General features: G+C 39.2%; 1 protein-coding gene across 1 annotated transcript in view; it reads right to left on the bottom strand.

Annotated features, from left to right (window-relative positions):
* Positions 1-249: 249 nt before the first annotated feature.
* Positions 250-26,423, bottom strand: part of SLC22A9 (solute carrier family 22 member 9) — a 34,287-nt gene continuing 8,113 nt past the window's right edge. The window contains exons 3-10 of the mRNA XM_067748657.1: positions 17,967-18,121; positions 17,696-17,864; positions 16,579-16,702; positions 5,591-5,706; positions 4,714-4,928; positions 2,976-3,084; positions 2,305-2,508; positions 250-1,405 (exon numbers count right to left, since the gene is read on the bottom strand). Coding sequence (XP_067604758.1) covers positions 1,345-1,405; positions 2,305-2,508; positions 2,976-3,084; positions 4,714-4,928; positions 5,591-5,706; positions 16,579-16,702; positions 17,696-17,864; positions 17,967-18,121 — 1,153 coding nt within the window. The 3' untranslated portion in view covers positions 250-1,344. The remainder of the gene's footprint in view (positions 1,406-2,304; positions 2,509-2,975; positions 3,085-4,713; positions 4,929-5,590; positions 5,707-16,578; positions 16,703-17,695; positions 17,865-17,966; positions 18,122-26,423) is intronic.

Here is a 26,423-nt window from a genome sequence, read left to right on the forward strand (position 1 = left end):
AAAATTATATGCTCTTGCTTTTGACCATCTAATATTGAATTATGTATTCTTTTCATGAATATTTATTAGAATCCTACATATTAATATATAATAATTTTGAAAATTGTTAATTTGTCTTTTGCAGTTTATTTTTGATAGTATCTTGTAATATTTTAGAATGTTGCATTATCCTTTTAAAACTTAGAGTACAGAAACTTACAAAGAAGCAAGTAAAATCTCATAAAGGTACACCACTGGCTTCCCTGGTGGCGTAGTGGTTGAGAGTCCGCCTGCCGATGCAGGGGACGCGGGTTCGTGCCCCGGTCCGGGAAGATCCCACATGCCGCGGAGCGGCTGGGCCCGTGAGCCATGGCCGCTGAGCCTGCGCGTCCGGAGCCTGTGCTACGCAACGGGAGAGGCCACAACAGTGAGAGGCCCGCGTACCACAAAAAAAAAAAAAAAAAAAAGGTACACCACTAAAAGTTAACAGCTTTTATCATTTTGGTGAATATTTTTTCTAGACTTCTCCCATAAGTTTTTCGAGTTTTGTCCAACAGAGGTTTTAAATGAGTATTTAGTCAAACCTACCTATATTTAAATCGTTGGCATTTGCTTTACTTATCAGAACATTTTCTTAATCCCAAGACTTTGTATCCATGTTTTCTATTGAATAACATGGCTTAATTGTTCCATTTGTCATTTTAACCATATGGAATATATATTTTTTTGGTTTAGAGAATGAAATCAAATTATTAGTCATTTATTTCTAAAGTTAGTTAATGATATTTATTACATAATCATTTTTTCTACCAGTGATTTATGATGCCCAAATTATCAAATTTTAAGTGTTCTCCACACCACCGTCTCATTCTGGACTTCTTTTGATTTGTAAATACATCTGCATTTCATTTCAGCGTATGCGGCCCCAAATACTTGCACCACTTTCCCTCCATAAACTTCATTTTTCTGGATCCTGTCTATAATTAATTTGTAGATATATTTGGAACTTTTTCAAATTGTCCCCTAAGTAATTATTACATCAATTACTCTGTCATTAATTAGAGCAGAATCAATGTTTTAAATACTATTCTATCTTTCTTTCCAGAAACATGCTAGGGTGCTACAATTATACACATATTTTATTATGGTCCCTTTAAAAGTATTATGACTTTCCTCAAACTTCTTCTTATGATTAGTCATAGGCATTTTATATATAGTTATTTAGAACTGCAATTGTAAATGGGGTCCATTTTTCCTTTATATCTTTTTATTTATTTGTTTTCCAAATTTTGCCAATATCTGGGAATGATCCTAATTTTTCTTGTTTATCTTGCTCTTTGATTAGCAGTTAGTTCCTGGAATCCTTTAAAACTGGGTCACTTTCATGGAAGTATCTTCCTGCTTTGCTTTTCTTGAGCCTTTTCTCCTAGAACAAATACAATGAAAACAACAAACGAACAAAATTTTAAAAACATGGAAAAACATCTATGTCCTGCATTCTTTAGAGCAAGCTGATTCTTGGTCCACGAGTTTTGATAAAAACCATGACACCTGCCCTGAGAATTTGAGTAAATTTTGTGAAGAAAAAAGCCAAGCTCTCGGGGCAGAACCTGGAGAGGCAGCTTTGATAGTTTCAGCGCTCACCCTTGGACACCATGGTATTGGCTAACGGGGTCTTTGGAAGAGGCAAGGGAAGTATATTAAAGTTTTTAAACCCTTTCAAATTCTTGATCACTTAAAAATACCAATAACTACCACCCTTTTCCTCTCTTTTCTTAACACTTTCATTCCCAGTGAAAACCAGATGGTCTGAATCTTACGGGCAGCACAGTAGGACTCCTTCCCCTGAGATATATTGTCATCTGTGGAAGGGGATCTTGTCCTCTCCCTGATCTCCCTCAGATCTTCAGCGACCAGGGCAGGTCACAGACCTACAGACACCAGCAATCTCAGGGAGGTTACTGCCCTCACTGGGCTGAGGGCTGCCAGGATCTGAGGGATGAGAATCTGGTGTCTGGATCTGTGCATGTTTGTGAAACACTTTCAAGGGTATGTATGTCACACTAGGGCATTAATTTTGGCTTCTTCATCACTAAACCTACTGGTGCCTACTGGTGTTGGTCTGTGTGATCTAGGGAGGCTCGGGGGAGTCTGAGGTCACTGTGAGGAGGGATGAGGCTGTAGCTATACCAAACGCACTGACCACCTGGGGTAGTCTAGGTGTAAGCCTTCTCCTGGGGACAATGACCCTGCATGGTGCCTTGCCCTCCTAGCGCGAACCTGTATCACACAGCAACCCGAAGGGAGAGCCAGCGGTTTACTCACTGCTTTTCCACATCCTGGATGGAGTCAGGCAGAGGCTTATTCCTGGTTTCAGGAAGGAGTGGAACAACAAGGCCAGCGAGGATGGAGCAGACTCCATAGATGATCCAGGGTAGGTGGGGAGAATATACTGTTAGGATCATCAAGAGGGGAGCCAGGGCTGCCCCAATATTAGAAGCAATTCCCATGAATCCTGAGGCTGTTACCCTTGGAGTGCAAACAACAATACAAAAATAATCTGGTATAAATCCATACAAGTAATTTGTGATTTATTATTTTGCTTTGATTATGGGAGACACCTCAGCAATATTTAGACACATGAAGGCTGATGACCTACTCTTAACGTTTAAAATATGCTCTTATTTGCTCACAAATTTTTCAAGTGCACAAGTGCATTAAGATATGTTTTCATTATTGAAAAAATACTCTTACCAACAGCACCTACCCTTTAACGGTTCAGCAGATTATGGGAGATGATACATTAAAGGGCTTAACTCATGCCTGACAAAAGTGAGATTTTAACAAAAATTTTGGCTATAATTTTTGTTATTATTAATACTATTATAATCAATGCTTTTGATAATGAATCAGATTAGTTTTCTTTCCACTATAAGTCTTGATTAGCTGGGAAAGGTCTGTTTTGACCCTGATAGAGCTTCCATGAGATTGTGTACCTGACAATGGTGGGGACTAGTTCATTTCCATGGGCAAAAGAACACATGAGAGCCATAGAAGAAACTGCTATTCCCAAAGTTGACAAAGCCACACGCAAGGTCTGTATTTCTGGAGAAGAAGACAAGTGAGACTCAGGAAATCTGAGCTGAAGAAATCACCATCCACCAAATTATAAATGAAAAAGACACAGTTGGGGGACATCCCTGGTGGTCCAGTGGCTAAGATTCCACGATCCCAAGGCAGGGGTCCTGGGTTCGACCCCTGGTCAGGGAACTAGATCCCACATGCCGCAACTGAAGATCCTGCACATGGCAATGAAGGTCCCGCGTGCTGCAACTAAGACGCGGTGCAGCCAAATAATTAAGTAAATAAATAAATATTTAAAAGGAAAAAAGAGACAGTTGGAGACACTTGCATGTGTTAAATACCTGGTAGAGAAAGCACAGGGGCAGAGAACGTGCACAGCCTAATAGCTGAGCAATATTACAACTTAAACAAGAAATTAAAAACCTGAGTTATGGCATCAACTCTTCCTACATATCAGAGATTTCAGAAATTTGCCAAAGATGGAGAGGGGAACAAAAACCCAGCGAGAGTTTGCTTTCATTTACTCTGTCCAGTGTCTCTTCTGCCTTTCATGTATAACATAGGACTATGACATGAGCAATTACTGATGGATGTAAGGCTCACCGATATCCTCCAGGAGTTCAAAACCTGGGTGTTTACACAATGTTGACATGGGGCTAGTAATGCAGTAGAGAGTAATAGAAGAATGGGGCTCGGGCTTCCCTGGTGGCGCAGTGGTTGAGAGTCCGCCTGCCGATGCAGGGGACACGGGTTCGTGCCCCGGTCCGGGAAGATCCCACATGCCGCGGAGCGGCTGAGCCCGTGAGCCATGGCCGCTGAGCCTGTGCTCCGCAACGGGAGAGGCCACAGCAGTGAGAGGCCCGCGTACCGCAAAACAAACAAAAAATCAAGAAAGCGTGACAACGTGGGAGTGAGCTCTGTTGTAAGGCAGCAAATTTGCGTTGATGCTGATATTCAAGATGGGATCCTGTCAAGTGCATCACTGCGCTGGGAGCTAGCTGAAGCATGGTGACCACCTGGGTTCCCCCGTGAATTACATATGGTCATTTAATTTAGTAAAATTGATTTTAATAGAGGCTGTTAACAGCTTAACGCCTTTTTCCTACTCTCTGTACCTTCTATGCTTGAAGACAAAGGATTAAAAATACCTTAGAGTCAAGATGACACCCTGGGACCAGGGTTGCAGTTATGGCGACCTAATTCCAGACACAAGAGTGGATACATAGAATCAGGGAGTAAAGTTTCACTGAAACTGTAGTAATAAGAAAGAGACCAGATCAAGGAAGTGACAGTTGTGTCCTCACATGAGATATAATTATATATAGTGACATAGTACTGTCATTTACAGTTACAAGTGTGATTGGCCAAAGAGAAAGTGATCAATTGCTCTCCCAGGGAAACTGTCAGCAATAAATGGCACAAATTACCAAACACATCTCTGATATGATGAAGACAACCACATGTCTGAACTGACTTTTACTGACCTTTGCCTATTTCTCAGCCACTTGATGACAGAATCTATCCTAAATCCTCAGATTGGTTTTGGAAAATCCTTAGAACCCTAGTCTTCACTTCCTTCTGCCTTCAGATCCTGTCTTCAAATCTCTGAGGTAAGACATTTTCTTATTTCAACCTGTGCTCTCTTCTCACCTTGAGGCACAAATGTGACGGCCAGAATGGAGACTCCAAGGAGAAACATGAAGAGCGTCTGGCTTACTTGACGGCCCAGGTGATTCAGTGCCAAAAATGCAACATAATTGGCTGGGAGGTTGACTGCACCGAAAAGAACCTGGAACAGGAAAACATTGCTCCCTATGTCCTGGAGGTGGAGAATCAGGCCAAAAAAGGACATGAAGTTTGCAAATCTGTGGTGAACAAAAATGAAAGACACTTATCATAAGGTGTAGAGCCTTTGTCTTACAAATGATGATAATAAATATTAGCCAGGCAGCCAATGGTTGGTTTTAAGGTATAAAAACATGGTATATTTTATGGAATAATTCCTCGCAAGGTGATGAGTTTAAAATTCTAAAATTGGAGCTCCTAATTATTGTTAAGTTTTGGGGGAGGGTTTGGAGTGTTTTTTGCGGAGGATGCATGATGGAGCCTTCTAGAGTTTTAGAGCTTTTTTCTATATCTTCATCTGGGTGATGGTTGCATATGGAAATATTCATTGAGCTGTATATTTTTGTGCACTTTACTGCTTGTAATTTTACCTCCATTAAAATGGAAACAAACAAGTGAAGAAAGTTAAAGCCAGTGTCTGTACCATGACTGAAGTTCTCAGTCTCGGTTTCCAGTGATGAGATTGGTAGGGTGATATGATAAACAAAACTCGCCGTTGTATAAATAGCTCTGGGTCAGTATTTTTCATAACCCTTTGACTACTCTAAACACAGCAATTATCATTATGGCTTCCTCTGTATTTTATCTCAAATCTGTTCCCACAACATGTTGTATCCTTTGATATGGGATAGATTCATGTCTCCACTATTTTAGCGTCCCTCATGCACTCTGAGAAGCCCACCTCACAAAGGACAGGAGACAGACGTTCTTACGCAGGTTGGGTGTGCGGAACAAGTCAAACACAGAAGGTTTGGTCTGTGCGGCCTCCAGCTCTTCCTGCAGGATGGATCTCACGACCTTCAACAACAATAACAACAGACTGTTCAGTTGTCACACAACGGGAGGCACTGTGAGGCCCTCAACAGATGACAAGATAGATGATGTCCCTGTCCGTCTACTGGAAAATATAGCCACTGAGGATGTAATGACAGGAGTAAAAGTGGTATGAGTAGAGAATTACAGAGTTAAAGGGGACTGAAGGAAATGATGTAGCAACAAAAATATTCAAACACAAGATTCGAGAGGACTACAGGGCATCAGAAAGGGAGTGTACCTTAGATACTCAGATTAGAAAGGGAATCAAATGCAGAGTTGCTTGGATTTTGTTCCAAAGCTCCATGTGTGCCAGATGGGCATGAAAGACCTGAGAACTAAGCTTGGTTATCAGCTGGCTGTCCTGTGCAGAGAAACTGTTTATCTCAGGAAAAAGAACATTTCCTGAGAATCTTTATTTTGGTTCTTTTCTCAGTCACTTTGGGGGAAATCCTGGCATGTTGTGCCTCCGTGAATGAGATGCCTAGAATTAAAACTGAGGATGAAATTAGGAGAGCTCTTGGTATAGAATGATTTAAACCCAGAGTTGGTTATAATCTGGAGTTACTTAATAGCCCTGCAACATGCTAGGTATATACCTTGAGGAAGGTAATTAAATATTTCTAAAACTCAATTTACTTGTCATTAAAAAGAAGAATAGGTAGAAGAATCAGAGTAGGAGCAGAAGAGGTGGAGAAAAATAATGGCATTTCCCTCACAAGGATTTCCTGGTCCATACATGAGGCTAAAAATATGCATAAGGAATTATATCCAGCATACCTCAGATACTTACTTATTAGTTATTCAAACAATATAGTCTTCATTCTTATCCCACCTCTACAAATGAAAACGTACCATGAAGTCCATTGGAATAATTCCATGAGGAATTCAGAGAAATGAAAGGCCACCCTAACTGAGGACCTACACATGCAAGAATGTCCTTTCATTTAAAGAACAAGCCCAAATAGTGAAATCTTGGACTTAACACTTTTAGAAGAGAGGAGTCAGGATCGCATCTAACACCAGAATCCCATGACCACAGGCCATTGTCATGGACGATAATGTAAGAATGTGCTCAAATAATACTTTAAACTTGGGCCAGATGAGGGATGCAACGCCTGCAAGACTAGCCTTAAATTACATCCAATATCAAAGTTAAAGTTTGGGATATGGTGTGGTTATTTTACACTGGCCGTTCATTTTTGGTGAGCAAGCAGAGACGTGAATAGTGTTGGCAGATGTATTTGGGGGGCGATGCCAGATCACTTACAGGAGCTCAAGGAGCTCCTCCTACCTGGTAAAATCCTTATTCAGGGGAAAAGAGGCCCGTATTCAAATGGGAACCTGCTGTATCTTCACTTTTTAAAAGGTACTTTTCTCTCTGATCTTCACTATTTTCTTGCTTAAAAAATGCTTTGTACCACTCATAACACTATCCTGGGGTAAAAAGCATGAAACAGCCCTCGTCTGAACCCTTGCCCAGTGGCGTTCTGGAATCAGTGTGTACAAATTCACAAAAGCCCTTTGTTCAATTTTTAGATGGTTTGTAAAGCAGTTGCCGTCTTGTTGGTGGCATGAAACTCACTGAGGTGGTGATAGTCGCACCACGGAAAGTGATAATTGCCACAAATCTGAGATCTATGCTTCTCTTCCTCTTGTAATGTTAAGTGTTAAACATTTACCAGCACACCCTGGTTTGACCCCTCTGTAAGTCATTTGGACTGCTCTCAACTGCAAATTTAATCATCTCTCTGCCTGGTTTAAACCTGGATAGTTCTACCTTAACCTGTAAGATCCATGTCATATATAGCTACTTCCAAGATGCATTCATTGCCCACATATCTGCAGTTCAGATTTTATGTCCCTCCTTGACAGTCACATTCCACCCTTGCTTTAATTCAAAGAGACTTTATCAAGCCCATTTTACTTGTTGAGTGTGATCTTTCTGAAGATAGAAAGTGTAGACTTTTCCCCTCTGCGACTGTCACAGGATCTGTCATCAAGTAGTCCTGAAATAAATTTGGAAGGGAAAGAGGAAGACAAAAAGAAAGAGGGAAGACAGGGAGGGTGGAAGAAACTGGCTGAAGGTGGAATGCATTTAGAAGCTGAAAGACTTGAAATTCAAGAACCAATATAGGTATAAAACATGGATTGGGAGAGCTTTGAGAAGATGTTTGTCAATGAGATCAGAAATGGAGAAAATGGACATTTATTTCTTCAAAATTACAATTTATGATATTTAGAAAGAAACATCTCTTAATGTAGAATAGTTGGGAAAACTCTGAAGTTTTATGGATGTAAGAGAAACCTGCGGAGGATTCAGGGGAGAAGTTTGTGTTGGTCTCTCATAGTTGCCATGTCACTTACCATCACATAAGTGTGCCATCATTGAGTTTGTGAGAATCGAGTTTCAAGTGAATACTTTTTAATGGTTTCATTGGACAGTGCGCCTTGGGATCCTTTAAGAAAGTGTATTTCTTATACAGCCTGAAGTGTATTTCAGGCTGGGCTACTGTGGAGCATGAGTTCTTGTGTTTCTACTGGGTCTGAAACAATTAGGACAATAGAAAAGGAGACTGAAAAAGACGGTAGATGTCACACAGGAATAGGAGGAGGAAATTGGACAGAGCAGAGGTGAGAGGAGAGTATCAGAATTTGGAGTGTACAGAGTTTAGAGCAGGAAGGAAGGTAGATAAGACCACAATTGCATTGAAATACCAGAACCAGTAGAATGAAATGAGCAGGGGAGGAGGACAATTTATTAAAAGATAAAGAAGGAAAAGATGGAAAAATGAATCTGCCAAAGGATGACTGAAATAAGAACTGACCAAAAAGAAGTTGCCTGAGAAACACTGGTGGCTTAGGGTAGGGGCACTTTCTTCATAATCTTCATGTTTCCAAGAAGAAAGACTTTGAAAGAATAATACTACAGACCACTTTATACCTACCCTCACTGCCCCTTGGAGGACTGAGGTATTTGACTGGTAAATTAGGAAAATGCAATGGATATGCTTCAGTGACCCAGAATGCCTTTAGAATGAAAATTCATTCAGATTTGCTGCCTGGGTCACACCTTATATTTAGCAATGCAAGCTCTGCATCTGTGGAAAAACCTGGCACTTGTGAATAAGTTCAGTTATGGGCTGAAGTGTTAGCAAACTTATTGTTGCTTGAAATTTAGACACTTCCTCTATTTCAGTTTTCACTGTAGTGAAAAACATCAGTTTTTATTGTCATCTTTCTGAGCACATTATCCCTCAGTTGGGTGTGATTTAGGCAGAGGAAACGTTTAGCATTTACTGGACTCCAAGACAGCCCAAACTGGATTAATCAATGGATTGTTATTGATATGAAGGGGAACAGCTTTAAGTAAGAAGGATTGTCTGGAGTGAATGTGTTTGGCAATCTGTCAGATGGAGGTTAAACATGACTAAGACCACAAATTTCTGAATAATCTTTACAAAATTAAAAAAAATGGAATTAAGGCGATCTTGGGTACTCATTCATGCATAGAATCCAGTTCCTAAACCGAATTTCATTTGTTCCCCTTGTACAATGTTGTCTTTCTTCTTCTTGCCACTGAGGTGGTTGTCATTTGCCATTTACCCTGATAATGCATTGTTCCTTTCTTTCTTCCAGATCGTAACACTTATTTTTGTTATTTACCTGGTAAATAATTTTCCTGTAAGATTTAAGCTTTAATTCTTTGGATTGGGCCAACCTGGTAGACAAAATACTAGGTGCGGGCTTGGAACTAAAGATACTTCCAAGATGTTAGTTGGCACAAAATAATTTCCTATAAGTCAGGTATATATTGACACAGTCTCAGAGTGCCATAGAGCTCCACCTAAATTTCAAAATTTCTTTAAAAAAAGGACTATACTGGGGCTTCCCTGGTGGCGCAGTGGTTGAGAATCCACCTGCCAATGCAGGGGACACGGGTTCGAGCCCTGGTCTGGGAGGATCCCACATGCCGCGGAGCAACTGGGCCCGTGAGCCACAACTACTGAGCCTGCGCCTCTGGAGCCTGTGCTCTGCAACAAGAGAGGCCGCGATAGTGAGAGGCCCGTGCACCACAATGAAGAGTGGCCCCCGCTTGCCGCAACTAGAGAAAGCCCTCCCACAGAAATGAAGACCCAACACAGCCAAAAATAAATAAATATTTACCAAAAAAAAAAAAAAAAAGGACTATGCCAATGGCACTTTATCATCTCAGCGCCTCTCAGGGCCACTGCATCTGTGTAATAACCCCAGGCACCACGCCAACATGTCTGCCTGTGGATCCCATCACCAGACCTGCCTTTGGCCCATGACCAGCAGCAGGTCCATCCAGGGACCCTGAAATGAAACTACCAACAACAGGACCTGTGGACTCTGGCATCTAGCCTGTCCACAGACAATGGCACCAGGCCTGTCCACAGACCCCAGAACAAGTTCTGCCTCTCCATGGACGCTAGCAGTGGGCCCTCCCACCTGCAGACCCTGGCTGAAGGCACAGCTGTATGTGGACCGAGGCAGTAGGACCACTATTGAACCCTGCTAACTGGCCCACCTGTAGTCTCTGCCAAGTGGCCTGCCCAGAATTTCCAGGGACTGGTGAAGAGCTTCCCTGCCAAAGCCAGACTGTAAAGACTGGAAGAAATAACTGCTTCTTCATATGCACAAACACCAATACAAGGCTGCAAGGATCACAAAGAATCAGGAAAACATGACATCACCAAAAGAACAAAATAAAGCACTGGTAACCAGTTCTTAAGAGGTGTAGATCTACAGACTGCCTACAAATATTTGACAATAATCATAAAGAAGCTAGTGAGCTGCAAGAGAACCCAGAAAGACAACAAAATGAAACAAGGAAAACAACACATAAAGAATATAAGGAGTTCAACAAAGAGGCAGAAACCATAAAAAAGAACCAAACAGAAATTCTGGAGCTGAAGCATATAATAAATGAACTAAAAAATTCAATTAAGAGCTTCAACAGCATATCTGATCAAACAAAATAAAGGACCTATGAACTCAAAGACAAGCCATTTGAAATTACATAGTCAGAAGAACAGAAAGAAAACAGAATGGAAAAGAGTGAAGACAGCCTAAGGAACTTATGGCACAATATAAAAAAAAATCAATATACACATAATAGGAATCACATAAGGAGAAGAGAGAGAGAAAGGACCAGAAAACTCATTTAAAGAAATGATGGATGAAAACTTCCCTTCTCTGGGGAGAGTGGTGGATATTCAGATTCATGAAGCACAAAGGACTCCCAGTAGGTAGACCCTAAAGAGGTCTACATGGAAACATATTATAACTAAATACTCAAAAGTGAAATATAAAGAGAGAATTTTGAAAGCAGCAAGAGAAAAGTGACTCACCACACTCAACAAAACTCCTATAAGACCATCAGTGGATTTCTCAGCAGAAATTCTGTAGGAAAGGAAAGAGTGGAATAATATATTCAAAGTACTGAGAGAAAAACCTGCCAACCAAGAATGGAGCACCCAGCAAAAATGTCCTTTAAAAATGAGGAAGATAAAAACTTTCCCAGAGAAAAACTGAGGGAATTTGTCACTAAGAGACGTGCGTTACAGGAAGGGCTAAAGGAAGTTGAAATGAAAAAGATACTAAACAGCAACACGAAAGCATATGAAAGTAAAAATCTCTATGGTTAAAGTAAATATAAGACAAATACAGAATAATCTAATACCGTAATGGTGGCATGTAAATTTCTTTAACACTAGTATAAAAGTTAAAAGACAAAACTGTTAAGAATAACTAGAACCACAAAAATTATTAATAGATACATGATTTGAGAGAAGTGAATTCTGGCATTAATAACATCAAACGTGTTTAGGGAAAGTAAAAGTATAGTTTTTGCTCATAATAGAATTTAAGTTGTTATCAGCTTAAAATAGACTGTTATAACTATAAGAAGTTTTATGCAAGTCTCATGGAAACAACAAAGAGAAAACCTACAGTAGATATACAAAATAAAAACAGAAAAGAATCAAAGTATTGTACATCACTATAAAAAATCAAATCACAAGGGAAGATAGCAATAGAAGAGAGGAAAAAAGAACAATAAAACAGAGAGGAAACAGTTTATCAATTGTAAGTACTTACCTATCAATAATTACTTTAAATGTAAATGGATTAACTCATCCATCAGAAGATATAGGGTGCCTGAATGAATTTTAAAAAAAAGATCCAATTTTATGCTATCTGTAAGACAGTCACTTTAGATTTAAAAACACAGTAGACATAAAGTGAACAGATAAAAAAAGACATTCCATGCAAATAATAACCAAAACAGAGCAGGGATAGTCAACTTGTATACATAAAATAGACTTTAATCAAATACTGTCACAAGAGACAAAGAAGGTAATTTATAATGATAAAAGGATCACTGCAACACAAAGATATGACATATAACCCACAAAGATTGAATCAAGAAGAAACAGAAAGCCTCAATAGGCCAATAACTAATAAAGAGTATGTGGCAGTAATTTAAAAAATTCCAGAAACAAAAACCTAACACCATAGGTGAATTCTACCAAACATTTGAAGATTAATTAGTTAGATATTAATTAATTAATACCAATCCTCTCAAACTCTTCCAAAAAATAGAAGACAGGGACAGTTCTAAACTCATTTTGTCAGACCAATATGATCCTGATACCAAAGTGAGACAAAGATACCATAAGAAAAGAAAAGAAAAGAAAAATGCAGGCCAATATTCCAGAAGAACATAGTTGAAAAAATCATCAAGATATTAGCAAACCAAATTCAACAGCATATTGAAAGGATCGTGCACCATTACCCAGTGGGCTTTATTCCTGGGATGTAAGGATAGTTCAGTATAAGCAAATCAATGCGATACACCAAATTAACAGAATGAAGGCTAAAGATCGTGTGATTACCTCAATAAATGCAGAAAACACATTTGACAAAATTCAATGCACTTCTATGGTAAAAATTCTCAACAAATTAGGTATTGAAGGAACTTACATGAAAGGCCATGCATGTAAAGCCCACAGCTAACATCATACTCTATGGTGAAAAACTGAAAGCTTTTCCCTTAAGATCTGGAACAAGACAAGGATCACACTTCAATGTAGGACTGGAAGTCCTGGCCAGAGCAATTCGGTAAGAAAAAAAATAATAAAAGGCATTCAAATCAGAAAGGAAGAAGTAAAATTGTCTGTTTGAACGCAACGTGATCTAATTTGTAGAAAACCCTAATACATATCCAAAAAATTGTTAGAACTAATAAATGAATTCAGTAAAGTTACAGGATACAAAATTAACATATAAAATCAGTTATATTTCTATACACCAGCCACAAACTCTCTAAAAATAAAATTAAGAAAACAATCCTGTTTGCAGTAGCATCAAAATAATAAAGTATTTAGGGATAAACTTAACCAAGGAGGTGAAAGACTTGTATACTGAAAACTATAATCCCTGAAGAAAGAAATTAAGGCAGATACTAGAAAATTGAGAGACATCATGTTCATGGATTAAACAAATAAATTAATACTGTTAAGATGTCCATACAACGCAGAGCAATATGCAGATTCAATAAATCCCTGTCAAAATCCCAATGGCATTCTTTACAGAAATAGAAAAAACAATCCTAAAATTCATATGGAAACATAGACGGTCCCCACAGTCAAAGCATTTTTGAACAGAAACAAAGCTGGAAGCATCACATATTCTGATTTCAAAATATATTACGAAGCCACAGTAACCAAGAGTGTGATACTGGCAAAAAAAACAGACATATAGACCAATGGAACAGAATAGAGAGCCCAGCCATAAACTCATGCACATACAGACAATTGATTTCTGACAGCTGTGCCAAGAATTCACAATGGGGACAGGATATTGTCAATAAATGGTGCTGGGAAAACTGGATATCCACATGCAAAGGAATGAAACTGGAAACTTACACTATACACAAAATCAACACAAATGGATTACAGACTAAAATGTAAGATCTAAACTGTAAAATTCCTAAAGAAAACATAGGAGAAAAGTTTGTTGATATTGGTCTTAGCAATAATTTTTTGGATGTGACACCAAAAGCACAGGCCATGAGCAGAAATAGACAAATCGTACTAAATACATCAAACTGAAAAGCTTCTACACAGCTAGGAAATAACTGACGAAATGAAAAAGCACCTACAGAATGGGAGAAAATATTTGCAAGCCATATGTCTTATCGAGGGTTAATATCCAAAATACATAGGAAACTCGTACAACTCAATAGTAAAAAAGCCAAATAACTTAATTTAAAAATTGGCATACGAACTGAATACACATTTCTGCAAAGACAGCATACAAGTGGCCAAGAGGTACATGAAAAAGTGCTTAACACCACTAGTTGTTAGGGAAAGGCAAATCAAAATTACGAGTTATCACTTCACACCAGTTAGGATGGCAATTATAAAAAAAAGTAATTAGTGTTGGTGAAGATGTGGAGAAAAGGGTACCCTTGTACACTGCTGTTAGGAATGTGAAATGGTGTAGCCACTATGAAGACAGTATGGAGTTTCCTCAAAAAATTAAAAATAGAACTAGTATATTATCCTGTAATCCCTCTTCTGGGTATATATCCAAAGGAATTAAAATCAAGATCTTGAAGAGATAGCTGCACTCACATGTCCACTGGATCATTATTCACAATAGCTAAGATATGGAAACAACCTAAATGTCCATCCATGGATGAATAGAAAATATATATATATGTGTGTGTGTATACATATATATATGTAAAATGGCATATTATTCAGCAATAAAAAGGAAATTCCACCCTTTTCCACAGCATAATTAACCTAGAGGTCATTATGCTGAGTAAAATAATCCATGTGCAAAAGAACAAATACTACATGATACCACTTATACGAGGAATCTGAAAGAGTCAAACTCGAAGAAGCAGAGAGTAGAATGGTGTTTGCCAGGTGCTGGGGGATGTGAGAAATGGGGAAATATTTGTCATAGAGTACAAAGTTTCAGTTGTGCAAGATAAATCAATCCTAGGGATCTACTTTACAGTCTAGTGTCTAGGGTTATAATACTGTACCGTATACTTAAAAGTTGCTGTGAGGGTAGATCTTATGTTGAGTGTTATCACAAAAAAATAATGAATAAAGGGCAGAGAGAGTTTTAGGAGGTAATGGATATGTTTATTGTGTAAACTGTGGTGATGATATTTAGATGTATACTCATCTGCAAATACATCAAGTTGTGTACATTAAATATGTACAGCTCTTTGTATGTTAATCATACCTCAGTAAAGTGTTTTTTTAAAAATCTATGACACATGTAATTGAACTTATTTGCAGAAATGTTTTATTGCTTCTCTTTGGCTGTCTAGCTCCTAGCACTCTCTTTTTCCTGTTAAATGAGGGCAGATGATTTCTCCTTGTCTCTATTGGCATTCTTTTCATTCTCTTATCGTTGCAAACAAAAAAGTTAACAGCAGAAATACCATATGATCTGGCAATATCGATTATGGTTATATAGCCAAGAGAATTGTACACAGGATATTGAAGAGATATTTTCATACTCATATTCATTGCCACACTATTCACATATGGAAACAACCTAAGTGCCCATCAACGGATGAATGGATAAAGAAAATGTAGTATGTTCATACCATAGGATATTATTCAACCATAAAGATGGGGAAATCCTGCCATATGCTATATCATAGATGAATCCAGAAAATTTTGCTAAGTGAAGTAAGTCAGTCACAAAAGGATAAATAGTTCTCATAGAAGGACAAATACTGCAGGATTCCACTTATAGGAGGTATCTAAAATATTAAAATAATAGAACAATAAGTAGAATGGTGGTCATCAGGGACTGGGGACAAGGGAATTGAGAAATTGTTGTTTAATGGGTACAGAGTTTTAGTCATGCAAGATGAAGAAGTCCTAGAGCTCATTGTACTTATAGTTAACAATACTGTATTGTACAGTTAAAAATTGTAGATTTCATTCTCTGCATTTTGACCACAATAAAAGTTATTTTAAAATATATGTTAAAATTTCTCTTTTTAATATTAAAACGCTGTGAAAAATGGAATTCTGACTCATACAGCTATTCATGAGCAAGCACCGTGCCTACTACATGATAATTTTTCAATAAATAATTTATGCATTCATGACATGATGAATGGTCTACTTTATGACACACAGTAGCGTCTGCCTTCCATACCTGGGGAGGAAAATAAAAAAAGAGAAAGATCTCTCTGAAGCATTTCCACTCAGTCATGTTCTTGGAACTTGTAATAAGTACAATGTAAACTCCACGAAACAGGGGTTTGGACTATTGTGGTTATTACCATATTTCCTATATAGAACAGAATGCCCTTTCAGTAAATATACCATGAATGGAAGCATATATGATTGACTTGACAAATAAGCCTCCTTATGCTCTGTTCTGCATGGTCACTAAGCTGCCCTTCAACTTGCCTTACTATCCTGAAAAAAAAAAACATTGAAGTGTTAATTGGAAAGAAATGGATTAGTTTCGGTTACTTTCTCTAACACAAAGTGAGAACAATAACAACCTTTACAATCATAAATACTGTACCATTTTTCCTAGCTTCCACATATATGCGCTATCTGCCTCTGTTGAGTAAAATATCTCCATCCAGTCCTTTCGGCATGAGCATCCTAATGTTCACTCAAACCCTGTTGACAGCTATTGAAGACCAGGGCAATGAGGTAAGAAGATCCCAAATCACACCAGTGTTCCCACCCTTTATTCACTTTATGGACGCCGACTAGTGTATATGTCAGGTCATGTGTTTCCTATATTCCATAACCAACTCCCTCTCCTGTTCACCTCCATGGTTAGAGCGTCTCCAGCATTCTTCCTTCCATTCTTGTGAGCAGCTTTTCTGAGTTCCTTTAAGCCCTCCTCGGGTTTGTTGGTGATCATCAACCACCGAGCAGACTCTGCCAGCCACCTGATCAAAGAAGAGGACAGAGGTGCCATCAACTCTCATTTGCCCAATTTTTTTTTCACAGAGGCTTTTTCCTGAAATGCCTCTCCCCTCCCATCTAATACCTATCTCTTGTTTTGTTATACCAGGAAATATAAACTTAGGTTCTTTTGTACTATAACTAGGAAGCTGTGAAGATGACCTCTCCATGCAGTACACCTTCACTGACTGCCAGGAATATAGAGTTGGAGTCATAGTGCCCTCCCCCCATTATTCAGGGGGATATTATCAGTTTTAGCAAATAAAACACTGTGTTTGGGCTTCCCTGGTGGCGCAGTGGTTGGGAATCCGCCTGCCAATGCAGGGGACACACGTCCGAACCCTGGTCCGGGAGGATTCCACATGCCGCGGAGCAACTAAGCCCGTGCGCCACAGCTACTGAGCCTGCGCTCTAGAGCCCGCGAGCCACAGCTGCTGAGCCTGTGTGCCACAACTACTGAAGCCCGTGCTCCTTGGAACCCGTGCTCTGCAACAACAGGGGCCACTGTGATGAGAGGCCCGCGCACCGCAGCGAGAGGTAGCCCCCACTTGCCACAACTGGAGAGAGCCCGCGCGCAGCAAGAAGACCCAAGGCGGCCAAAAATAAATAAATAAATAAATAAATAAAACCCCAAACAACAAGAAAACCCACTGTGTTTAGTTAAATTTGAATTCAGATGAACAGTGAATATGGGTAATTCTTGGTGTATGGGTAATTTTTAGTGTAACTATGCTCCGTACAATATTTGGCGTACTGTACAAAAAGTTTGTTGGTTTATCTAAAATTCAAGTTTAACTGAATGCCCTGGGTATTATCTGGCAGCCCTACCCGTTCTGCTTCTTTAATTGTACATAGGGCACAGATTAGTAGAGCATGTGCTCAAGTGTTGACTAAGACCACCCAGAATTCTTGCATCCTAATTTCAGGTACCTTGCATCTAGGATCCTCTAAGACAAAGGATGTAAGAAAGCTTATACCTTGAGGAAAGAAAGAAGACAAATAATGGTACAGAAAACACCAGCTGAAGGGTGTGCCAGTCTCGAATGGCAAAAGCTATTCCTCCTAGGGCGATCTGTCCCATGCAAGCAGCACAGATTGACATGGTCATTCCCATGACTTGGAATTGGGGCCCTGTCCATTCTACAACTGAAAGAAAACACAAACAGGATTTTGACTTCAAACAAAGTTAGAGTTTCAAAGTCAAAGTTAAGGCTTGGAAAATGTCAAAGACCCAAAGTATTGACTTACTAAGCACAGAAATATTTGTCAGGATGCTCATGGTAGAAAACCCAGCCAAGAAGCGTAGGGAGCAGTAAATGAGGAAGGTGGGAGCAAAGGCTGCACAGGTGTCAGTAATGGCGAGCTGGAGCAAACACCATCTGAGCATTAACCTCCTCCCAAACCTGAGAAATGGAAACAGGTTAGATATAGTAATAGTAACAACCTGTTGTAGAAATGAACAAAAAGAAGACACACTTTGAAATTTAAGGGATGTTTTGTTATTTTTATTTTATTTTAAAATTTTTTCTGTTTTCCTTTTTCCCCCCCGTTTTATTGAGATATAATTGACATACAGCACTGGACAAGTTTAAGGTGTACAGCATAATGATTTGTCTTACATACATCATGAAATGATTATCACAGTGTTTAGTGAACATTCATCATCTCATATAGATACAAAATTAAAGAAATAGAAAAAAATTTTCCTTGTGATGAGAACTCTTAGGATTTACCATACTAACAGCTTTCATATATAACACACAGCAGTGTTAATTATATTTATCATGTTATACATTACATCACTAGTACTTATTATCTTATAACTGGAAATTTCTACCTTTTGACTGCCTTCATCCAGTTGCCCTTCCCCTCATGCCCGACTCTGGTAACCACAAAACTGATCTCTTTTTCTATGAATTTGTTTTTGGAGTATAATTGACCTACAACACTGTGTTAGTTCCTGTTACACAACATAGTAATTCCATATTTCTATACATTTCAAAATGATCACCACGATAAATCGTCTGTCACCATACAAAGATATTACATTGTTATTGACTCTATTCCCCACACTGTACATTTCATACCCTTGACTCATTTATTTTGCACCTGGAAGTTTATACCTCTTAATCTCCCTCACCTATTTCTTTCCCCACACACCTGTCCCCTCTGGTAACTACCTGTTTGTTTGTTCTCTGTATCTATAACTGCTTCTGTTTTGTTATGTTTGTTCACTGTTTTCTTTTTTAGATTCCACATTTAAGTGAAATCAGTATTTGTCTTTCTCTGCCTGAATTATTTCACTTAGCATAATACCCACTAGGTCCATCCATGTTGTTGAAAATGGCAAGATTTCATTCTTTCATATGTTTCATATATATATATATATATATATATATATATATATATATATATATATATATATATATATATATATACATATCTTCTTTATCCATTAATCTATTGATGGACACTTAGGTTGCTTCTATATCTTGGCTATTGTAAGTAATGCTGCAATGAACTTAGGGGTGCATATATTTTTTTGAATCATTGCTTTTTTTTTCTTCAGATAAATACCTAGGAGTGGAATTTGTGGGTCATACGGTAGTTCTATTTTTAATTTTTGAGGAATCTCCATACTGTTTTCCATAGTGGCTGTACCAATTTACATTCCCACCAACAGTACATAAGTGTTCCCTTGTCTCCACATCCTCATCAATTTATTATCTTTTTGATAATAGCCATTCTGACAGATGTGAGGCGGTTTCTCATTGTGGTTTTGACTTGCATTTCTCTGATGATTACTGATGCTGAGCATCTTTTCATGTGTCTGTTGGCCATCTGTATGTCTTCCTTGGAAAAATGTTTATTCAGATCCTCTGCCCACTTTTTAATTAGGTTGTTTGCTTTTTTGATGTTGAATTCTATGAATTCCAGTATATTTTGGATATTATACCCTTATTGTATGTATCTTCTCCCATTAAGTAGTAGCCTTTCATTTTGTTGATAGATTCCTTCCCTGTGTAAAAGCTTTTTAGTTTGATGTAGTCCCATTTGTTTATTTTTACTTTTGTTTCCCTTGCCTGAGGAGACATACACCCCGCCCCTCAAAATTACTAAGACCCATGTCAAAGAGTGTGCTGCTTATGTTTTCTTCTAGAAGTTTGATGGTTTCAGGTCTTACATATAAGTCTTCAATTCATTTTAAATTTATTTTTGTGCTTGGTGTGAGAGAGTGGTCTAGTTTGATTCTTTTGTGTGTAGCTGTCCAGTTTTCTCAACACCATTTATTGAAGAGGCTGTCTTTTTCCATTGTATATTCTTGCCTCCTTTGATGAGACTAATTGCCCATATAAATGTGGGTTTATTTCTGGGTTTTCTCTTGTGTTCCATTGATCTATGTGTCTGTTTTTGAGCCAGTATCATACTGTTTTGATTACTGTAGCTTTGTAGTATAGTTTGAAACCAGAGAGCATGATACTCCAGCTTTGTTCTTTTATCTCAGGATTGTTTTGGCTGTTTAGGGTCTTTCATGTTTCCATACAAATTTTAGAATTATTTTTACTAGTTCTATGAGAAATACCGTTGGTATTTTGATAGGGAGTGCATTGAATTTGGAGATTGCCTTGGGCAGTATGGTCATTTTAACAATATTTATTCTTCTAATCCTTGAGGACGGTTTATCTTTCCATTTGTTTTGTTGTCTTCAGTTTCTTTTATCAGTGCCTTATAATTTTCCAAGTACAGGCCTTTTACTCCCTCAGTTGGACTTATCCTTAGGAATTTTATTCTTTTTGTTGCAATTGTAAATGGGATTGTTTTCTTAATTTTTCTTTCTGATAGATTCTTGGTTAGTGTATAGAAATGCAACAGATTTCTGTATACGGTAAGTTCCCTACATATGAATGGGTTCCATTCTGAGAGCACATTCGTAAGTCCAATTTGTTCGTAAGTCCAACAAAGTTAGCTTAGGTACCCAACTAACACAATCAGCTGTACAGTACAGTACTGTACTGTAATAGGTTTATAATACTTTTCAAACAAATAATGCATAAAAAACAAACACAAAAATAAAGAAAACGTTTTTAATCTTATAGTACAGTACCTTGAAAAGTACAGTAGTACAGTACAACAGCTGGCATACAGGAGCTGGCATCAAGTGAACAGGCAAGAAGAGTTACTGACTGGAGGAGGGAGGGGAGGTGGGAGATGGTAGAGCTGAAAATCGTCAGCAATAGGAGATGGAGGGCGAGCTGCAGTTACACTCATGGGTGTGGTTGACGGCACAGCTTCTGGTTCCTTGCTAGATTCAATTCTATCTACCCTCTTGAAAAAACAATCCAGTGATGTCTTTGTAGTAGATTTTTTTTTTTTCTCATCATAGATGACACAGTAGCACTGGATTCCGTTCTGAATGGCTGCTGCAAACTTCATGTACTGTTCTACATTTTGGTCCTGTGTCTCAAAAACTAACAGTGCCTCCTCAAAGAAAGAAAATCCCCTTGCCATTTCCTGCATCATGAATCTCTTTGGTTCTTCAGTTACTTTTTCTTCCTCTTCTCTCTCTTCGCCCTTACTCTGGGCACATTCGCATCTTTGAAAGTTTGCAACTTACTGTATTAATTTTATATCCTGCAACTTTTGCCAAGTTCATTGATGAGTTCTAGTAGTTTTTTGGTAGCATCTTTAGGATTTTCTGTGTATAGTATCTTGGCATTTACAAACAGTGACTGTTTTACTTCTTCGTTTCCAATTTGGATTACTTTTTTTTTTTTCTTTTTTTTTGCGGTACGCGGGCCTCTCACTGCTGCAGCCCTTCCTGTTGCGGAGCACAGGCTCCGGACGCGCAGGCTCAGCGGCCACGGCTCATGGGCCCAGCCGCTCCGCGGCATGTGGGATCCTCCCAGACCGGGGCACGAACCCGCGTCCCCTGCATCGGCAGGCAGACTCCCAACCACTGTGCCACCAGGGAAGCCCTGGATTACTTTTATTTCTTTTTTCAACTGGTTGTTGTGACTAGGACTTCCAAATCTATGTAAATAAAAGTGAATAAAATTGGTGAGAGTGGGCATCCTTGTCTTCATCCTGATATTACTAGAAATGCTTTCAATTTTTCACCATTGAGTATGATGCTACTTAGCTATGGGCTTGTCACATATGGCCTTTATTGTGTTGTTGTCACATATGGCCTTTATTGTGTTGAGGTATGTTCCCTCTTTGTTGAGAGGTTTCTTTTTTATCATAAATGGATGTTGAACTTGTCAAAGTTTTTCTGCATCTATTGAGATGATCATATGATTTTTATTCTTCAGTTTGTTAATGTGGTATATCACATTGATTGACTTACAGATATTGAACCATTCTTGCATCCCTGGGATAAGTCCCATTTGATCGTGGTTTGTGATACTTTTAATGTATTATTGATTTCTGCTCTGATATTTATGATTTTTTTCTTTCTATTAACTTTGGGTTTTGTTTGTTCTTCTTTTTCTCGTTCCTTTAGGTGTAAGTTTAGGTTGTTTATTTGAGATTTTTCTTGTTTTCTGAGGTAAGCTTGTATAAAACTCCCTCTTAGCACTGTTTTTGTTGTATCCCATAGATTTCAGATTGTTGTGTTTTCATTTTCATTTGTCTCTAGGTATTTTTAAATTTCTTCTTTGATTTATTTAGTGAACCATTGGTTATTTAGTAGCATTTGTTTAACCTCCACATTCTTGTGGTTTTTGCAGTTTTTTTCTCGTATTGGATTTCTAGTCTCACAGCATTGTGGTCAGAAAAGATGCTTGATATGATTTCAATTTTCTTAAATTTACTGAGACTTGTTTTGTGCCCTATCATATGACTTATCCTGGGAAATGTTCCATGAGTACTTGAAAAGAATGTGTATTCTGCTGCTTTTTGATGGGATAGTCTATATATATCTATTAACTCCTTCTGATTTAATGTGTCATTTAAAGCCCTTATTGATTTTCTGTCTGGAAGATGTCTCCATTGGTGTGATTGAGGTGTTGAAGTCCCCTAGTATTATTGTGCCATGTTGATTTCTCCCTTTATGTCTGTAAATATTTCCTTTATGTATTTAGGTGCTCCTATGTTATATATATATATATATACACACACATACATACATATATATTTGTGTATGTATATATATATATATATAATTTTTATATCTTCTTCCTGAATTGAGCCCTTGATCATTATGAAATGGCCCTCTTTGCCTCTTGTTACAGTCTTTGTTTTAAAGTCTCTTTTGTCTAATATAAGTATTGCTATTCTGGCTTTCTTTTGATTTCCATTTGTATGGAATAACTTTCTCCATTCCCTCATTTTCAGCCTGTATGTGTCTCTAGATATGAAGTAAGTCTCTTGTAGGCAGCATATATAGGGGTCTGTTTTTAGGTGTGTGTATCCATTCAGCAACACTATGTCTTTCAATTGGAGCATTTAGTCTATTTACATTTTTAATACTTATTGTTAGGTATGTACTAATTGTCATTTTGTTAATTGTTTTTATAGTTCTTTTTTGTTCCTTTCTTCTCTTTTGTTCTCTTCCCTTGTGATTTGATTTTACCTGTGATAGGTTTTACTATCTTTATTGTTATCTTTGGATTCATTTCTCTTTTTTGGGGAGGTGGGGAGTGCATCTATTGTAGGTTTTTGGTTTCTGGTTACCATGAGGTATATATATATATCAGTCTCTCTATATGTGTGATTATTTTAAGCTGCTGATCTCTTAACTTAAATGCATTTTAACAACCCTGCATTATTACTCCCCTCCCCCAACAATTATGGTTTTTGATGTCATATTTTACATCTTTTTTTTTTTTTGGCAATACGTGGGCCTCTCACTGTTGTGGCCTCTCCTGTTGTGGAGCACAGGCTCTGGAGGTGCAGGCTCAGCGGCCATGGCTCACGGGCCTAGCTGCTCTGCAGCATGTGGGGTCTTCCCGGACCAGGGCACGAACCCACGTCGCCTGCATTGGCAGGTGGACTCTCAACCACTGCGCCACCAGGGAACCCCTCTTTTTGTTTTTGGAATCCTTTAAATACTTATTGCACATAGAGATGATTTAACTAATTTTCTTTTAACCTTTAGCTTTATACCTGGTTCATTTACTACCTTTACTGTATATATGCCTTAACCAATGAGATTTTTCCTTTCACAATTTTCTTGTTTCTTATTTTTTGAGTTTTGTACTCTTTGTACTTCCTGGACCAGGCTGTCTCTTTTCTTTCCCAGGTTAGGAAAGTTTTCAGCTATTATGTCTTCACATATGTTCTCTGCCCCTTTCTCTCTCTCTTCTCCTTTTGAGATCCTTATAATGTGAATGTTAGCCCACTTGATGTTGTCCCAGAGGTCTCTTAAACTGTACTTATTTCTTTTTATTGTTTTTTCTTTTTCTTTTGTTCAGCTTTAGTGATTTCCACTACTCTGTCTTCCAGTTTGCTGATTTTTTCCTCTTTATCACTTACTCTACTGATTCCTTCTAGTGTATTTTTCATTTCAGTTATTGAATTCTTCATCTCTGTTTGGTTCTTCTTTATATTTTCTAACTCTTTGTTAAAAGCTTCTTACTTTTCATTCTGTTCATCCAATCTTCTCTCAATTTCTTTGATCATCATTATGATCATTACTTTGAATTCTTTATTGGGTAGATTGGCTATCTCCACTTCATTTAGTTCTTCTGGGGTCTATCTTGTTCCTTCATTTGGAATGTCTTTCCTCTGTTTCCTCATTTTGCCTAATTTGCTGGTTTTTTTTTTAACATCTTTATTGGAGTATAATTGCTTTACAATTGTGTGTTAGTTTCTGCTGTATAACAAAGTGAATCAGCTATATGTATACATATATCCCCATATCTCCTCCCTCTTGCATGTCCCTCCCACCCTCCCTATCCCACCCCTCTAGGTGGTCACAAAGCACTGAGCTGATCTCCCTGTGCTATGCGGCTGCTTCCCACTAGCTGTCTATTTTACATTTGGTAGTGAATATATGTCCATGCCACTCTCTCACTTCATCCCAGCTTCTCCCTCCCCATGTCCTGAAGTCCATTCTCTTTGTCTGCATCTTTATTCCTGTCCTGTCCCTAGGTTCTTCAGAACATTTATTTTTTTTAGATTCCATATATATGTGCTAGCTCTCTTTATAATTTGCTGTTTTTATTTCTATGTATTTGGTAGGTTGGTTATGTTTCCTGACCTGAAGAAGTGGCCTTTTGTAGGAGTTGTCCTATCCATGCCAGTGGTGCAACTCCCTTTGGTCACCAGAGCTATATGCTCTAGAGGTGCCCCCTATGTGGGCTGCATGGGTCCTTCTGTTGTTGTGGATGCCTACTGTGCACAGTCTCATAGGAGTTGCTGGTCCCCAGTCCAGTTGGTTGCCAGGCCCTGCCTTGTGCAGAGGCTGCTGGCTACTGGTTGGCTGGGCTCTGTTGTAAGGAGGCTGATGCAGAGTCCTGCATTGTCCCAGGGCTAGTGCTGACCCTCTGGTGGGTGTGTTCTGGGGTGGCTGCTTTTTTGACCAGTGTTCCAGATCTAGTGTTGACTTGCTCGTCGTTTGGGTCAGTTCCTGACATACCTGGCTGTGAGGTCTGGGTTATTCTAAAGCTGTTTCTGGCCTGTTGGTGAGTGGGGCTGGATCCTGGGGCAGCTGGCTGAGGGGTCCAAGGTGTCTTGGAGCTGGCGTTAGCCTGCTGGTGAATGGGCTGGGTCCTGACATGGTGAGCAGTGGAGCTGCCATGGTCCTGGGGCTGGAGTTTGCCTGCTGGTGGGCAGGGCTGGGGCCCAGTGGGTCCTGGAGTTGATGCCTGTCCACTGCCATGTGTGTGGCTGGCCCAGGGCTAGTGCTGGCCATCTGGTGGGTGAAGCTGGCCATCTGGTGGGTTCCAGATTCTCTGGTTGCAGGGCCCTGGGTGTCCTGTGTCTAGTGATGGCACACTGGTGTGTGTTGCTGGGTCCTGGGTCCTCTGGTGGAAATGGATATGTGCTGGGGTGGCTGTGGCCTCAGGGGATCTTAAGGCTGCTCTCTTGCTGGTGGGTGGGGCTGTGTCCCTACATGGCTAGTTGCTTGGCCTGAGGCATCTCAGTACTGGTGTTGACAAGCTGGTGAGCAGGGCCAGGTTCTGGGAAAGGGAGGATTCCAAAATGGCACTGGCCAGCAGCAGTGTCCACATTGTAGAATGAGCTCCCTAGATGGCTGATGCCAGTGTCTATGTCCCCAGGGTGAGTTCCAGTTACTACCTGCGTCTCTGGGAGGCTCCCCAAGATCAGCAAGTGGGTCTGACCCAGGCTCCTTTCAAATTTCTCTTTCTGCACTGCATCGCAGAGCATGTGAGATTTTGTGTGAGCCCTTTAATAGTGGAGTCTCTATTTCCCACAACCCTCTGGCTCCCCTGAAATTAAGCTCTGCTTGCCTTCAGAGCCAAACCTTCTGGGGGCTCATCTTCCTGATGCAGGACCCCAAGGCTGGGGAGATCAATGTAAAGTTTGGGCTCCTGGCTTCTTGGGGAGAACCTCAGCAATTGTAATTATCCTCCCTGTTTGTGGGTCACCCACCTGGGGGTATAGGTATTGACTATACTGAATCTCTGCCCTTCCTCCCTGTCTTTTTGTGGTTGGTTCCTTCTTTATATCTTTAGTTGTAAAAGATTTTTTTCCTGCTAGATTCTGGTCTTTCTTATCAATAGTTGCTATGTAAATAGT

This window comes from Pseudorca crassidens, chromosome 9, assembly GCF_039906515.1.
Source record: "Pseudorca crassidens isolate mPseCra1 chromosome 9, mPseCra1.hap1, whole genome shotgun sequence".
Lineage (NCBI taxonomy): Eukaryota > Metazoa > Chordata > Mammalia > Artiodactyla > Delphinidae > Pseudorca > Pseudorca crassidens.